This window comes from Lithobates pipiens, unplaced genomic scaffold, assembly GCF_037356315.1.
Source record: "Lithobates pipiens isolate NorthernLeopardFrog02 unplaced genomic scaffold, aLitPip1_a1.2 Scaffold_22, whole genome shotgun sequence".
Taxonomy (NCBI): domain Eukaryota; kingdom Metazoa; phylum Chordata; class Amphibia; order Anura; family Ranidae; genus Lithobates; species Lithobates pipiens.
In genome coordinates this window covers 283,434,874-283,451,132 of record NW_027507784.1, presented here as the reverse complement: position 1 = coordinate 283,451,132, position 16,259 = coordinate 283,434,874, and the positions used below count along the sequence as shown (strand labels likewise).

At 43.5% G+C, this 16,259-nt stretch overlaps 1 protein-coding gene across 1 annotated transcript in view; it reads left to right on the top strand.

Moving 5' to 3' along the window:
- Window positions 1-14,885, top strand: part of MICALL2 (MICAL like 2) — a 142,723-nt gene extending 127,838 nt beyond the window's left edge. Inside the window, exons 15-18 of the mRNA XM_077449119.1 lie at window positions 2,361-2,434; window positions 4,465-4,579; window positions 7,697-7,746; window positions 13,346-14,885. Coding sequence (XP_077305245.1) covers window positions 2,361-2,434; window positions 4,465-4,579; window positions 7,697-7,746; window positions 13,346-13,446 — 340 coding nt within the window. The 3' untranslated portion in view covers window positions 13,447-14,885. The remainder of the gene's footprint in view (window positions 1-2,360; window positions 2,435-4,464; window positions 4,580-7,696; window positions 7,747-13,345) is intronic.
- Window positions 14,886-16,259: the final 1,374 nt, after the last annotated feature.

Below are 16,259 nucleotides of genomic sequence, written 5' to 3'. Positions count from 1 at the left end.
GGCTTGGTCATCCACTCTACCAAGTCATTGGCATGTTGCGGCTCAACATGTCCAGCTGCCGAAAAGAAGGACAAGCGTGTCCCATGGCCACGTGCTGATGATGACGATGCACCGCGTCCACGACCAGCACTGTTGTCTCTAGACACAGAGCCTGCTTGCCCTCTTTTATCGGCTCGTGCCTGTCTGCCTCTCCTTGCTGGCCTTACAGACATGGTAATGGCCTGAAGGGAGTTGGGAAAAACAGCAATTGGGTAGTGTATATTGTGCTGGAGGCACACACAACTTCCAATAACTCCTGCAGATGGCAGATGGCTCAAATAGAGAAGAGCTATGTAGGTGGATATAGCGGTGTATACTGGGTTCAGAGCATGCAGACAGCACGCACAAGCTCCTACCGCTGACTGCAAGCTCTATTTAAAACGAGCAAGATAGTTTGCTATATAGGTGGATATAGCGGTGTGTACTGGGTTCAGAGCACGCAGACAGCACGCACAAGCTCCTACCGCTGACTGCAAGCTCTATTTAAAACGAGCAAGATAGTTTGCTATATAGGTGGATATAGCGGTGTGTACTGGGTTCAGAGCATGCTGACAGCATGCACAAGCTCCTACCGCTGACTGCAAGCTCTATTAAAAACGAGCAAGATAGTTTGCTATATAGGTGGATATAGCGGTGTGTACTGGGTTCAGAGCACATAGACAGCACGCACAAGCTCCTACCGCTGACTGCAAGCTCTATTTAAAACGAGCAAGATAGTTTGCTATATAGGTGGATATAGCGGTGTGTACTGGGTTCAGAGCACGCAGACAGCACGCACAAGCTCCTACCGCTGACTGCAAGCTCTATTTAAAACGAGCAAGATAGTTTGCTATATAGGTGGATATAGCGGTGTGTACTGGGTTCAGAGCACGCAGACAGCACGCACAAGCTCCTAACACTGACTGCAAGCTCTATTATAAAAGATAGATATATCGCTAGCTGTATAGGTGAATATAGCGGTGTATACTGCGGTCAGGGCACGCAGACAACAACCACTACAGAAGAGCAAGAACGAAAATCGAACGATAACAATCGGTGTATACTGTGTTGAAGGTACACAGAACACCCACTAACTGCTTCAGACGCCAACACACTACACAAGGCCGCCGCGCTGGCGGCCTTATATAGTGTGGGGCGTGTACTACACAGCCTGAGCTATGATTGGCCACAAGCATCCTGCCTGTGGCCAATCATGGCTCTCCTCGCTGCCGGCGCTGTGATTGGCCAAGCATGCGGGGTCACAGTGCATGCTTGGCCAATCATGAGCCAGCAATGCACTGCGCCATCGCAGTGCATTGTGGGCCGTGAGCGCCACACGAATTTGGCGCGAACGGCCCATAAAGTTCGGAATTCGCTGAACGGGCGAACAGCCGATGTTCGAGTAGAACATATGTTCGACTCGAACACGAAGCTCATCCCTATTGTAGAGCAAGCACTGCCCTTTTTTGGCCATATGCACACCCAGAACCCCTGGTGTATAGTGCAGATAGAGCTTCATTTTATAGAGCCATTTATTTCAAACTGCATACAGCTGTTTAATGCACCCAGGCAGGACAGATGCATTTAGTAGATCTGCATTCCGGACCTTCATCCCTAAACACACAGGGGCCTAAAAGCCGGTGCCACACGGTACAATGCCCAGCCCCATCAAGCCGCAGCCTGCAATAGATTTTAACAGGTTGCTTGCAAAGGGGTTGAATGCTGCACTGGTCCCTCCCAGGCGCAATCAAACGCCTGGGGAGACACACTGCAGCTGGATGGTCCCGTGTACAAGAGGCCTAAGGAGTGGGGATTGGGACCCAACAAGGCAGTATAGTGCAAAATACAAATTTATGTAGAAAATAGGAGTCTGACAAGCAGAGCATTAGAAGATAAAAGAATGGCATATTTCTATCAGGAATCATTGGAAATCTGTACGGACTATGTATGTTTTAATCACAATACTTGTCGGCATAAACCTTTTTATATAACAGGTCTGCAAAACTGGCTAAAACTCTGTGCTGTGCAATGCCAGCCACTCGTGCATGCCTGGGCTCCCCGTGCATGCCTGGACTCAAAGGTTTTATTAGTCTGTTGCTTGTTTTAGGAATTGTTTGGTCTAGTTTTTCTGATGAGATACACTTGAAAGACCTATCCTGTGTAACAATGTTTTTGGTGCTTCTTGAAGGGCTCTGGAAATCAGCAGTGGGAAGGGAGTGTGTGTTTGTTGGCAGGCCCTGGTCTCTGTAAACAAGCCCTGATTTGAAAGAAAGTAGCTTGGCTGGCTCTCAGCATTTGTACAATGTACACAGACTCCTAATGGTTTTGTCAATGTTTTGCAGATCTAAACAGCAGGCTCTGGAGGAAAAACAGCAGAATGTGGAGACTGAGCTGCGTAATCTGATAGAAAAGCCAGGTGAGATGAAAGGAACCCTGATCTGGCATGACATGGCCTAAGGGAACGTGCAAGGGCTTGTGAGTCACCATAGTGCAGTATAGTGAGAAGGCAGGAGTTATGTTAGAACCCCCGGAGCTCTGCCATAACCTGATCTACTGAATGACCACACCGCGGAAAAGAATTACTGATATGGGAGTGTCTCTTAGTAAGAGACTGAATAGAAAGGCAGATTAGCTTCAGAATTCCAGGTGACTGGCACCACACCTGCAACACACAGCGGTGGCTGCATTGTTCACTTCAGCAGTTTATTCTTATGAGCTGTAAATACTTCTGAGTAACTTCTTTAGCTCAGATACAGTTTTTTTTAAATGTATTTTATGATGTGTATAACACCAATAACACATAGTGTTATGCCCGCCATTCAGCAGGAACTGGTTGAGATTTGACCCTTTAATGGGCAAGCTGAATATGCCAAGTTGATCGATCGTCTTTGGTACAACCAGCCTGCCAGATTTGCTTTGCGATTATCGCAAGCAGCTGTGATAGCCGCTGGCGATATTAAATATCTTCTCCTAGCCGGGATGGCTTTCCCCCGCCTGCTCCCGCCTCCCCCGACAATACAACAATGTCTCGGCAGGAGTGATTCCCCTGTCAACATTGTCTGTGTTGATGAGGGAATCGTGCAAATTTCTTTCCTGCAATCAAGGGAAGAAATTTGCACTGTCTATGGCCTGCTTTAGTTCACTTTTACAGAAAAAAATGTAAAGATGAACTAGTGCTTTACGCTTCCCCAGTCTTCACTGTATTTTCCTCCGGCAATTGTGAGCTGTCAGGGCTCCCGCAGCCAGTTCTGCAGTCCAGGGATTTGAAATCCTTGCTCTTCTCCCTTTTCTCTGTACACTGCTTCCGGGACAAACAGATCGATTGTGATTGGTTGGTGCCATGTGAATTGATCTGGTCTGTCCTGGAAGCGCTGCACAGAGAAGAGGGAGAAGAGGATTTGAAATCCCTGGAGGACCAGCTGTGGGAGCCCTGACAGCTCAGAATTGCCGGAGATAATTAAAATGGAGACGGGGGGGGGGGGTGTTTTGTGGAGAGGGTGTACTGTGCTAGTTCACCTTTTAAATTTTTTCTGTTAAGGTGGGCTAACCCTTTAAGTGTGTGTAAAAGGTAGGGTATCATAGCACAGAGCCCTGTACAGTAGTTGTTTACTTTGTCCATAGCTTTGGGTTCTGTTATTTGATGCTGTTATGGACACTCAGGCCCCTTTCACACTGAGGCGGTTTTCAGGCGCTACAGCCCTAAAAATAGCGCCTGTATAGTGCCTGAAAAAACCGGCCCCTTTCAAATCCGGAGGACTTTCACACTGGAGCAGTGCGCTAGCAGGACGGTGAAAAAAGTCCTGCTAGCACCATCTTTGGAGTGGTGAAGGAGCGGTGTATTCCCCGCTCCTAAACCGCTCCTACCCATTGAAGTCAATGGGGCAGTGCGGCTATATACTGCCGGCAAAGCGCAGCGGCGCTTTGCGGGTGGTTTTAACCCTTTTTTGGCTGCTAGCGGAGGTTAAAACTGCCCCGCTAGCGGCCGAATACCTCTGCTAAAACAACGGTAAAACGACGCTAAAAATAGCGCCGATTTACCGCCGACACCGCTCCCACCCCAGTGTGAAAGGGGCCTCAGAAGCTGGGAGACAGTATATGTTGTTACAGTCCAGCAAGTCCATTTGGACTTGTATGTGCACAGACTCTGGGTTCTTCCCCATTTTCTTATAAGCACCCCCATTTTGTGGTGTGCTGCTGAACCACAGCCAGTGTGCCCAGTCACAATTTCACGTCAAAAATCACCTGGTTGTCATATTTAATTATTGCTACATGTGCTCATATAATGTCATATGTAATGTTCATTGCAAACGTTTGTTTCCATATGCATAGCTTACATTACAATCGACACCTCATTCATGTGCCAAATAATCCTTCTCTTTCTATGGCCATCATTGGGGATTGGCTGGTTCTCTGTATACTGTACTGACCCTTCCATGTCTTTTTCAGACCATCTGAAATCTCCAAGAGACAAAAAGAGAGAAAGTGAGCTTCTGGATAAATATTTGCTGATTGTGAATGATCGTAGTGAGATTATTGAATGTCTGGACGAAGATCGATTACGGTGAGAAAAGTTTCTCCTATCCTGCATAAAAAAAGGAACTCTTTCTGCATTTACTACAGCTGGTAGCCCTGAGATCAAGTGGAATTTGGGTGTGCTTGGTAGTGACCATGGTCATGATGTTAACAAATTATCAAATTATTGGCTAGCAAAATTAGAAAAAATATTGTGCAGGGCTTAAGAGGAATCAGAGTTCATATATGAGCGAGGGGGTGGAATTGAGGAGCTGAACTCAAATCTATAGCCCCTCAAAAAGCAATAGTTAATTGTGCCTGATGGCTTGGAATCCGCAGCTCACCACAAAGTGGTGGACCTTCCTAGACAAAAGTGTCACCTAAATTGGGAAATTGGCAAATAGGTGAACCAAAAATGCACCCACACAACAGTCTGTCCCAAGAGTTCTTTATTCTCTTCACAAATAGAAACAGTTAAGCAAAAGTCAGGCAACACGTTTCAGGGATCCACAACCCCTTTCTTCATCAGGAATTGAAAGTAATGTTACTCCAAAGGGTTTCAAAGTATTTATAGATATAAAATCAAAAGTATTTACACCAGCAAGTTCTGCAGCATCTGCATTAACCTTCTGGTGCAATACTTGATGTTATATCTAACTGTAAGTACCCGTGATCAGTCCTTTTGCTTACTTTTTGCTGCTCCAACTGCTCTGCATATATGAATGTGGATTGTAATTGTTTTTTTTAGGGCTTAATGCCATTTCTCATAGCTTATTGCACTGCCTTATTGGGAATAAACCCCTTTAAAGGCATTCAAAGCCAGCTAATGAAAAACTGTAGGCAGGGCTGGATTTTCCAGTAGGCATAGTAGGTCTCTGAATATACAGTAGACTTAAAGAGGAAGTAAACTTCCTTTACTGACTTTTACCTATAAGTAGTATAAATATTTCCTAAACATGCACAGTTTAGGAGATATTTACATTACACGCAGCCAGTGACATTACTGGCGCATGCGCTCTGAAGGAATTGCCGCCTGTGCTGTTCCTTCCGAACCCTGTGCCGTGAATGTTAGCTCCTGTGCGCGAACCCGGAAGCAAGACGGGTTAAGATGGATTTGACTGCAGCACTGACATCGCAGCACTGGAACACCTTGGTTTTAAGGCAAGTTTCACATAATGTGCTAGTATGCGATGCATACTAGCACATTATGATTTTACCTTCCAGGGAAAAAAATAAAATATCCAGCAGTATACAGCTGCTTTAATTTTTCAATACTGCCGGATGGTGAATGCTTGACTATATGACTGCTGGCTGCTATTAAAGTGGTTATAAAGTCTAAAAGGTTTATCAGATTTTTTTTTTTTTTGCCATATGTCCTGTTAGGGAGATTTACCTTCACTTTTCATCCCATATACAAACAGGAAGTGAAAGGAAATCCCTGCAAATTAAGGGAATCCCTTGGGGTCACTAGAACTAGTGTCCCCTCTATTACATCTCTAGTGACAACCCAATATTTAGGATTTTCTTTTACTTTCACTTTCGATGATAATGGTAAACAGGATAAAGAAAGTAAATCTCCCTGATGGCACAGACAGCAATAAAAGCCAAATAGCTGTTCTAATTCCTCTGTACTCCAAAACTAAGAAAAAAAGTTTTGTACTTAAAGTATACTTATATTATCTCTGCATTAAGGTAAAAAATGCTACGCTACCTTTTAAAATCACCCCCCATCCCTAACCACTTACCTGACTTTTCTCACCAACCCAGCATTGTCCCAGCTGCAGTGCCACTCTCCCTGGTCTCACAGAAGACACTGAGGGCAGTGGGAGTCAAAGGTTCCTGCTGCTGTCAGTCAAACTTTTGTGAGCAGGGATTGGGGGCTTGGCTTACTGGCGCTGTGTGTGTCTATGGATGCAATCAGCCCAGCTCAGGAGCACCCCCACAGCTCACTGAGGGGGCACCTGGGGGACAGCACCAGTGAGGGATCACCGAAGAGAAGTTGAGTTTTTTAAATCCTTTACTTTAAATGCCCCTTAGAAAGTCTGTAGCTCCCCTCCCTTACCGGGCTTCATGTCTTTGTGATCGGCTGTGCTCACCAATCCAATAATAGATGCAGTAGCAGTCTCTTCTGGCCAGCCAGCAAAGACAAGTTAGTGGTGGAATAGGTGGCTTTTGCACCATAGATCAGCATGCCGATCGTCTGTTAGTCAGCACATCTTGTTGGAGCATGCCCTGCGACCTCTGGAGTAAAAGCACTATATTAAAGAAACAGTCTCTAAATCTTCACATGCCGGCACAGCAGGGTTTAGAATTTCAAATTCTCATAATCCCAATTTATTTGCCCGGTTCATTTGTAATGTCTATATAATGGCAGCTGATGTTCTTCGAGTGCACTTGACCATAAATGTTAAATGATGGGTGTTTTTCATTGTGAAGGTGTATTGGTTTCTCTATCAGTGTCTCTAGGTTCCTATGAATTGTTATTTACCTGGAAAATAAAACCAGAACAATAAGTTACGTTCCGGCATCTCCTATTGTGTTTTATTGGAGTACTTCTAAATAACGGCAGACTGAATTTATTGGGGGTGATTTACATCCTCACTTACCCGAGTCATCCTGTTTAAACATCCAATTATGTGCAGAAGGAAGTTAAAAGAGCAAGAATTTGCTATGGAGATGATTGGTTTGAATAGAAATTCACGGAAGTATGTAAACAATGTGCTTAGTAAATCAGTCTTGTTGCATGATCTTTATCAGTCAGGCTTTTTTTTGTTTTGTTATAATAGAAGTCTAAATATAAGACAAATCCCTGTAACTGTGACCCCCCCCCCCCCCCCATGAAAAGATTGGAACCTCCCCTATTACAAGAATACCCAATCATATGCAAGGGAAATAAAATAAAAAATGTTTTGCTGCACATGATTGGATGATGAAAGTCACCTGAGCTTTTGCTCATTTACTAAGCTGGGGGGAGGCAGGCAGGCAGGCAGCGCCAGACTGAAGGTGAGTATTGCAGCCAAAGAGGCTTATTCTTTTAACCCCCTCACCACTTTATCTCAAGCTAAAAAAAAAATTGCCTCTAGATACACTTTAATGCGTTATCTAACACTAGTAAAATTATAGAAAGATGATCCAGCGAATGATTATATGCCTGTTTTTGTTACAGTGAAAAGGAAGAGGATGAAGTGATGGAAAATATGATCAAAAAACATTCAGGTGAGTGTTACCTGCTAGTCATTATCTAGAAGCCATGTATGATGTATTTCTTTTAGACGGCAATAAACACAATATAGTATCTTTTATGTTTAGGCCTCGCTCACATGGGCTTTTACAACATAAAGTTTGGGCATACAGTGGGGCAAAAAAGTATTTAGTCAGCCACCAATTGTGCAAGTTCTCCCACTTAAAAAGATGAGAGAGGCCTGTAATTGTCATCATAGGTATACCTCAACTATGAGAGACAAAATGTGGAAACAAATCCAGACAATCACATTGTCTGATTTTTTTTTAAAAGAATTTATTTGCAAATTATGGTGGAAAATAAGTATTTTGTCAATATCAAAAGTTCATCTCAATACTTTGTTATATATCCTTTGTTGGCAATGACCGAGGTCAGACGTTTTCTGTAAGTCTTCACAAGGTTGTCCCACACTGTTGCTGGTATGTTGGCCCATTCCTCCATGCAGATCTCCTCTAGAGCAGTGATATTTTGGGGCTGTCGCTAGGCAACCCGGACTTTCAACTCCCTCCAAAGGTTTTCTATGGGGTTGAGATCTGGAGACTGGCTAGGCCACTCCAGGACCTTGAAATGCTTCTTATGAAGCTACTCCTTCGTTGCCCGGGTGGTGTGTTTGGGATCATTGTCATGCTGAAAGACCAAGCCACATTTCGGCTTCAATGCCTTGCTGATGGGAGGAGGTTTGCACTCAAAATCTCACGATACATAGCCCCATTCATTCTTTCATGTACACAGATCAGTCGTCCTGTTCCCTTTGCAGAGAAACAGCCCCAAAGCATGATGTAGCCACCCCCATGCTTCACAATATGTATGGTGTTCTTTGGTTGCAACTCATCATTCTCTCTCCTCCAAACATTACGAGTTGTGTTTCTACCAAACAGTTCTACTTTGGTTTCATCTGACCATATGACATTCTCCCAATCCTCTTCTGGATCATCCAAATGCTCTCTAGCAAACCTCAGACGGGACCGGACATGTATTGGTTTAAGCAGGAGGACACGTCTGGCACTGCAGGATCTGAGTCCCTGGCGGCGTAGTGTGTTACTCTGATGGTATCCTTTGTTACGTTGGTCCCAGCTCTATGGAGGTCATTCACTAGGTCCCCCTGTGTGGTTATGGGATTTTTGCTCACCATTCTTGTGATCATTTTGACCCCACGGGGTGAGATTTTGCATGGAGCCCCAGATCAAGGGAGATTATCAGTGGCCTTGTATGTCTTCCATTTCTAATTATTGCTCCCACAGTTGATTTCTTTACACCAAGCTGCTTGCCTATTGGAGGTTCAGTCTTCCCAGCCTGGTGCAGATCTACAATTTTGTTTCTGGTGTCCTTCAACAGCTCTTTGGTCTTCACCATAGTGGAGTTTGGAGTGTGACTGTTTGAGGTTGTGGACAAGTGTCTTTTATACTGATAACAAGTTCAAACAGGTGCCATTAATACAGGTAATGAGTGGAGGACAGAGGAGCCTCTAAAAGAAGAAGATACAGGTCTGTGAGAACCAGAAATCTTACTTGATTGTAGGTGACCAAATACTTATTTTCCACTATAATTCTTTCAAAAATCAGACAATGTGATTGCCTGGATTTGTTTCCACATTTTGTCTCTCATAGTTGAGGTATACCTATGATGACAATTACAGGCCTCTCTCATCTTTTTAAGTGGGAGTACTTGCACAATTAATGGCTGACTAAATACTTTTTTGCCCCACTGTATTTCCCCACCTGTGAGCCATAAGTGCAACTTACAGCCGCCCATAGAAATCAATGGCTATATACGTGTATACTTTGGTACTTGCATAACTACATGCATGTGAATGGATATAGGACCCTGAATGCAAACAGCTTGTATCCAGCATTGTACATCTGTATGCATGCGCATGTTTTAGGCAACTGTGGCATATAGCCATTGAATTCTATGGGTGACTGTATGCAGCACCTATGGCTGCTGGGAGGGGAAACAAGCTACATTTTATGTTCTGCGGCCCTAGGCACCCATGTGAATGAGACCTTACATGCTAGTTTATGGGACCATGCTACAACTAGAGATGTACACAATATTTAATGGTTAAAAGTCTGCTAATAATCAAGCGAATAAAAAACACTGTGGGATTTCCCAACAAGGGGCCAGAATAAAAATGAGGCCACTGCTATAACATTATCTATTATCAGAAGTTATTGCTGCCAAATAACACGAGGCTCAATTTACTGAGATAAATGTGTTATTATAACATCACTACTTATAATATTTCATGATCGTTTTCTCCTAAAAATGACAAACATCAATGTCACCAAGTTTTGGAGTTTTTATTTTCTCATGTGAAAAGTCTAATTTTGTCACAGATTGTTATTTTATCTCATAGAGTTGTTTTTATCACCACCTAAAATGCTCCTTTTTTCTTCACTCCCCATTGACAGCTATTGAAGCTGCCAGTTATGAGCACCCTAAAGCTGGTGTTATTTTAACCTCTGCTGGCCCTAGAATGCGGTGCGGAAAACATTTCCCACACTGTGTTTAAAATACACTGCAGTTGCGATCTGCAGCAGTTGTTAACATCAAGTTAGCGATGCCCCAAAAGCAGGTTGCAAATGCATTTGCCTGCACCGGATTGCATGGTACAAAAGTACTTATTTAGTTAAATTCGGTTACACTCAGGGGTCAAGTCCTGGGGAAAAAAGTGTGGGAACTCCCACCCAAGATCCACTCCCCCACCAAAAAAAAAAAAATGATACGCTCATATGCACAAGCGCTTCAAAAGTGGTATTTTTCATCCAATTTTCATATTGTGTGTTTGAAGCTTAACTGTTAGTACATAAAAAAAAAACAATCCTCAATAAACATAAATACGGTTATTCTCTGAATAATCAGCATTAATTCAATTGTGCTTCCATGCAAATGTGAACATCATGTTATGATCTTTATTGGGGAATGTTATTTTGTATATAGAATGTTTGTGGTGAGTTTACACTTTTCATTGAACAGAGTTTGGATAACACAGGGTTAAACGGAAAGGTCATAAATGAACTGCACATTATCTGGACAGAATGCTTGGGGAGATAGTGATGTGTTCCTGCTTAGGAGATGTATGTTAAGCTTGGGGGGCTGCAAACTCTGCAGGGCTCCAACACACTCTCGCTGCTATTCCAACCCTTCACATATTTCCCATAAACTTCCCTCCTGGCATTAAACTTTGCCAGGTATTGTGCTCAGCTTACCAGCCCAAACTGATGTTCCTACCTCAGCTCACCTCTCTCCCTGCATGTCCTGTGAGCAGAATAGCTGTGCTCCTCCTCTGGATTCTCTCATCACATGGCACTGAAGATAGAGGAGGGGGGATTCAGCGGGACACACTGAGCAAGTATGCAGGAGACTGGGGGGGGGGGGAGACAGAAAATCAGGAGGGGCTGGCGGGGAGGAGCGCATCATGAGAGGTCTGGCTAAATACAATCTCTTAGCAGCACAGCAGGGACCTGATCTACCCATCAACTGTGATTGACAGGTAGATCGAAGCGGAAGCTGTCATGGGGCCCCCTACTGGCAATGCCTGAATGGTCAGTCCACCCCTGGTGTGCGGCACTTACTATTGCGAGCTGTGTCGGTGGCTGCTGGTGTAGCACCTGCCACACAGCTCACATACTTCAAAGTCTTGCAGAACGCGGCTGCCAACGGGAACTGAGTTCCTGTTGTGGAAAAAGTACAGGAACTCCATTCCCATGTGTTCCCACAGGACTTGAGCCCTGGTTACATTTCATTTCCAAAAGTGGTGCATTCACCACTTTTGATGCAATGCGATCAGATTGCACCCTAATAACTCCCATTTGAATAATGCAGGAGTGCGCAGCACGTTCCTGTGTGATCCATAGTGTTATTCATAATTCATATTCATAATAATAATAATATTCATAGTGTGAACCGGGACTTAAGAGGATCACAATGCCGGGCTTCCAGATTTTGTGAATGCTGTGATTGGCCATCACAGCGGTCACACCTTCGGAAGATCCAGATCGCAAATATGCATTGGGAGCTGCCCATGACATCTTAGTTACTGTGCTGGGAGCGCACAGTGAACGTGCTTTCAGCACAGAAAAGCCGTTCTTCATGGATGCATATACGTGGCCACTCAGCATTAAATCCCACCTACCCAGGGGCTTCCTTTATGCCTAAGGCTGCTGAGAACACGTTAAGGGGTGATAACCTATGTAGTAAACTTTATGACTTAACTTTAATATTCATTTTATTATCACTAGTAGAGGTAAAATGTGTGTTTGTGATTTGAAATCTGAGAATAAAGTAATAAATAAGTTGTGCTATCAAAGGAATAATGCAGAAAAGAAAAAAACTGGTTTGCCCCGCCAGGAGCAGTATTAGATATCTACTATGTTTTGTTGTGAGATTCCTTTTTATCCTTCCTTTAAGTGTTTCTGGGGGTTACTTACAAAAGGAAAATCCACTTTGCACTACAAGTGCAAAGTGCACTAGAAATTACACTGAAAGTGGGGGTAGGGGTAGATCTGATATGAGGGGAAACTCTGCTGATTTTATCATCCAATCATGTGCAAGCTAAAATACTGTTTATTTTCCTTGCATGTGCCCCTTGGATCTACAGCGACTGCACTTCCAAGTGTAATTTCAAGTGCACTTTGCACTTGTAGTGCAAAGTGGATTGCGTTTTAGTAAATAACCCCCTCTATGTTGAATAGAAAGTCCAACCCCAGCCTTTAAGCTGGCCAAACAGTTATAGATTTTTTTCCCCTTTCAGTCTGCAGACATAACAAAAGAGATCTAACTGATTCCTCCATAAATTCTAAATGGCAGATGAACAAATCTCTCCTGCTGGCTATTATATTGTGACAGTCAGCTTCTAGGGCTGTCAGAATACTTTAACAGTGCCTGCTTCTGATTGGATACAGGCACTGTTCAGCTGACAATTTTCCAATAGACTTTTGTGGAGCTGAGTGGTAGCAACAGGAGCATCCATGACTCGAATTCTGGCCAATTCAACATGCCTTGGCCACAATTTGAGCACTGTGTGTGGCAGCCTTAACTCTGTAAAATTATTAAAAACAAAAAAGTTAGGCTTAACACTTTTTTTTATGATTTCCTACCATGAGAGCCTATTCGGTAATACTGATTGCTTTCTGTGTACTATCCCACCTAAATGAGCAGGTTCAATTAGAGACAATTTCTGATCGATTGTCATTACCTCCACTTCATTAAGCATTAGGCTAATATATCTTAGCCATGGTCTTATTGTACTGGTGCAATATATTCTCCTGTAACATTCAAACCAATACACCCTACACTACGCTGATATAATGGCGGGGTTTGGTTGATCAGTTGTAGCATAGCTGTGAGTCGGGCCACTTGTACTGAGATGGTCCACAACAGTGACACAGACAAACAGGGGATACACTGGTCCTGCAGGTTGGGGATGGGGTTAGCATATCCCTTCAGTGGAATTGTTACAAAACCTTAAGGAAATGGATAATTATGGCTCACATCCTGTGGGAAGCCAGGGCCTCTGATGGGTTGTTACACTGTGAAATATGTAACATTCAAAACTCTTTTTTTTCTTTTCAGATACTCAACAGAAGCAAACCACTCCAGAGCCAAACCTAAAGAGAAGATCACGCTTGAGCTTTTCAGGCTGGTTAAGACCCAAGGATAAAAATAAAACCTAAAGAGGGATTGTGTTGGACATGATTAGTGACGTGCAATAAGTATATGACTTATTTTTTTTATGGAAACACTGGATCACAGTTGACACTACAACATATACTATCCTGAGCTATCACCTATCTGAACTGTCTAGGCCCTGCAGTCTCTAGCTCATTGAGCCTTCACTGGACACTTATTAGTATGACAACTGTGAATATGCCATGTGGAAGAACCACTTAAATTATAGGGCACTGGGCCAAATTAACCAAAAAGGCCCTAAAGCTCTGCCTACACAGAGTGCAGTGCCCCCTGCAGCAGCTTTTACTTCCATCTGATCCCATGCCAGAACCAAGGAGAAAGGACTAGATTTGGAGCCTACACAGGTTTCTATTTAGAGCTTACATAGAGCTGAGGATTCCTTCCTCCACCCACATTTGTAAGCGCTTGGTGCTTTAGCAAAAGAAAGTGAGTTACATGATCTGCCATACCCAGAAATACCAAAAAGCGAATGGAAGACATGAGCTGCTGCAGGGGCTGGCATCAACATGAACCTTCAATGTTTCTTATTATAAATACACGTTAATTTGAACCTGTGCTGTGCATTTTGCCACATTTGGAAGTTTTGCTCCTGGTGCTGCGCTGATTTGCCTTAATGGCTCACAAGACTGTACTTCCCGCTGTCAGCTGTCTGAGAATTGTGCTTTTAGTGTGTATGAGTTTATATGCAGTGATGTATCTACCAAGCTTTCACAGAACTCTAAAAACTCAGAGCAAAGTGACTGGGAATTACTCAACTACTTCTCTGTGAAAGTCGCCATTAATTCTCTCTAAAAGGGATCTATCAAGATAGAAACATGGGAGCAGTGACTGCTGCTTTGGTTTTTCATCTGCCAGCGGATATGCACATCCTTGATCTAGCTCTACCAAGCAGTGAAGGTTACCATAAAGCACTTTGCTCACATTGTAGTGCTCCTGGGAGGGACAAGCGTGGCATCCAACCTTGCTGCAGACAGCCCATCAAAGCCAATGGCAGGCTGCAGCTGGATGGGCCAAATGCTGTACCGTTTAGGGCCTGCTTTGAGGGCCCTGTGCATTCAGGAATGTGTGCAAGTCTGTACGTTCCCCGAACAATCTACCAGTAACAGCTCCCATTTTGTCACCCCAACAGATTCCTTATGATTTGTACCTCCTGAGTTAGAGTTATTGTACTATGTGTGTGAATAGTCAAATCCCTGCTGACCTAGATTAAAAGTTCTAAGTCCTGGAGCCCACAGTCACCCAGTGGATTGCTATGATCCCGGAGATATTCTCAGCCTTGTGACAATGTGTTCCTGGGTTACTTTTCTGGGAAGTAAATACAGGACTCTGATGTTTTTGTGCACTTTTACTTAAACAAGCCATTGTGTATTTCATTTTGTATCTGAACAGAGTTTGTCTTTTTAATAAAACTATTATTTTGTAATGTGGTGCTTAATCTGATTCATTTGATGATCTTTATATTAAATGATCTTTACATTCATCCACAAGGAAAGCTAGGAAGAACTCTATTGCAGTGGTCTCCAAACTGCGGCCATTTACTTGCTTTTATCCGACCCTTGGGGCACTGTTCCATCCATTGACACCAACAATGGGGCACTATTCCTTCCACTGACACGATCAAAAGGGCACAATTCCTCCCACTGACGCCAATGATGTGGCACAATTTCTTCCATTGACACCAATGATGGGCCATACTTCCTTCCACTGATACTAATGATCAGGCAGGATTTCTTTTGTTGATGCCAACAATGGGACTCTATTCCTATAACTGACATCAATGATGGGGCACTAGTCCTCTAACTGACACCAAAGATAGGGCATTGTTTACTCCCATTGGATTCCAGGACATTGTCTACTTCCACTGGTCATAGTCCAAGCTCTGAAGGACATTAAACTGGCCCTTTGTTTAGAAAGTTGATGTCCAAGGGCCCAGCCACAACCTTCATGCTCCTGCAGTAAATCGGAGAGATGGCACAATCAGTCAAAGCTGAGTACCTCCCTGTCGCTTTACATGGGACGGGGCAATGACCGTACATACAATGTCTATTTAATATATTTACAGTGCCTTGCGAAAGTATTCGGCCCCCTTGAACTTTTCAACCTTTTGCCACATTTCAGGCTTCAAACATAAAGATAAATTTTTTTTATTTTTTGTGAAGAATCAGCAACAAGTGGGACACAATTGTGAAGTGGAACGAAATCTATTGGATAATTTAAATTTTTTTAGCAAACAAAAAACTGAAAAGTGGTGCGTGCAAAATTATTCGGCCCCTTTACTTTCAGTGCAGAAAACTCACTCCAGAAGTTCAGCGAGGATCTCTGAATGATCCAATGTTGTCCTAAATGACTGATGGTGATAAATAGAATCCACCTGTGTGTAATCAAGTCTCTGTATAAATGCACCTTCTCTGTGATAGTCTCAGGGTTCTGTTGAAAGCGCAGAGAGCATCATTAGAAGTGGAGAAGTTTAAAGCCGGATTTGGATACAAAAAGATTTCCCAAGCTTTAAACATCCCAAGGAGCACTGTGCAAGCGATCATTTTGAAATGGAAGGAGTATCAGACCACTACAAATCTACCAAGCCTGGCCGTCCCTCTAAACTTTCAGCTCAGACAAGGAGAAGACTGATCAGAGATGCAGCCAAGAGGCTCATGATCACTCTGGATGAACTGCAGAGAACTACAGCTGAGGTGGGAGAGTCTGTCCATAGGACAACAATCAGTCGTACACTGCACAAATCTGGCCTTTATGGAAGAGTGGCAAGAAGAAAGCCATTTCTCAAAGATATCCATAAAAA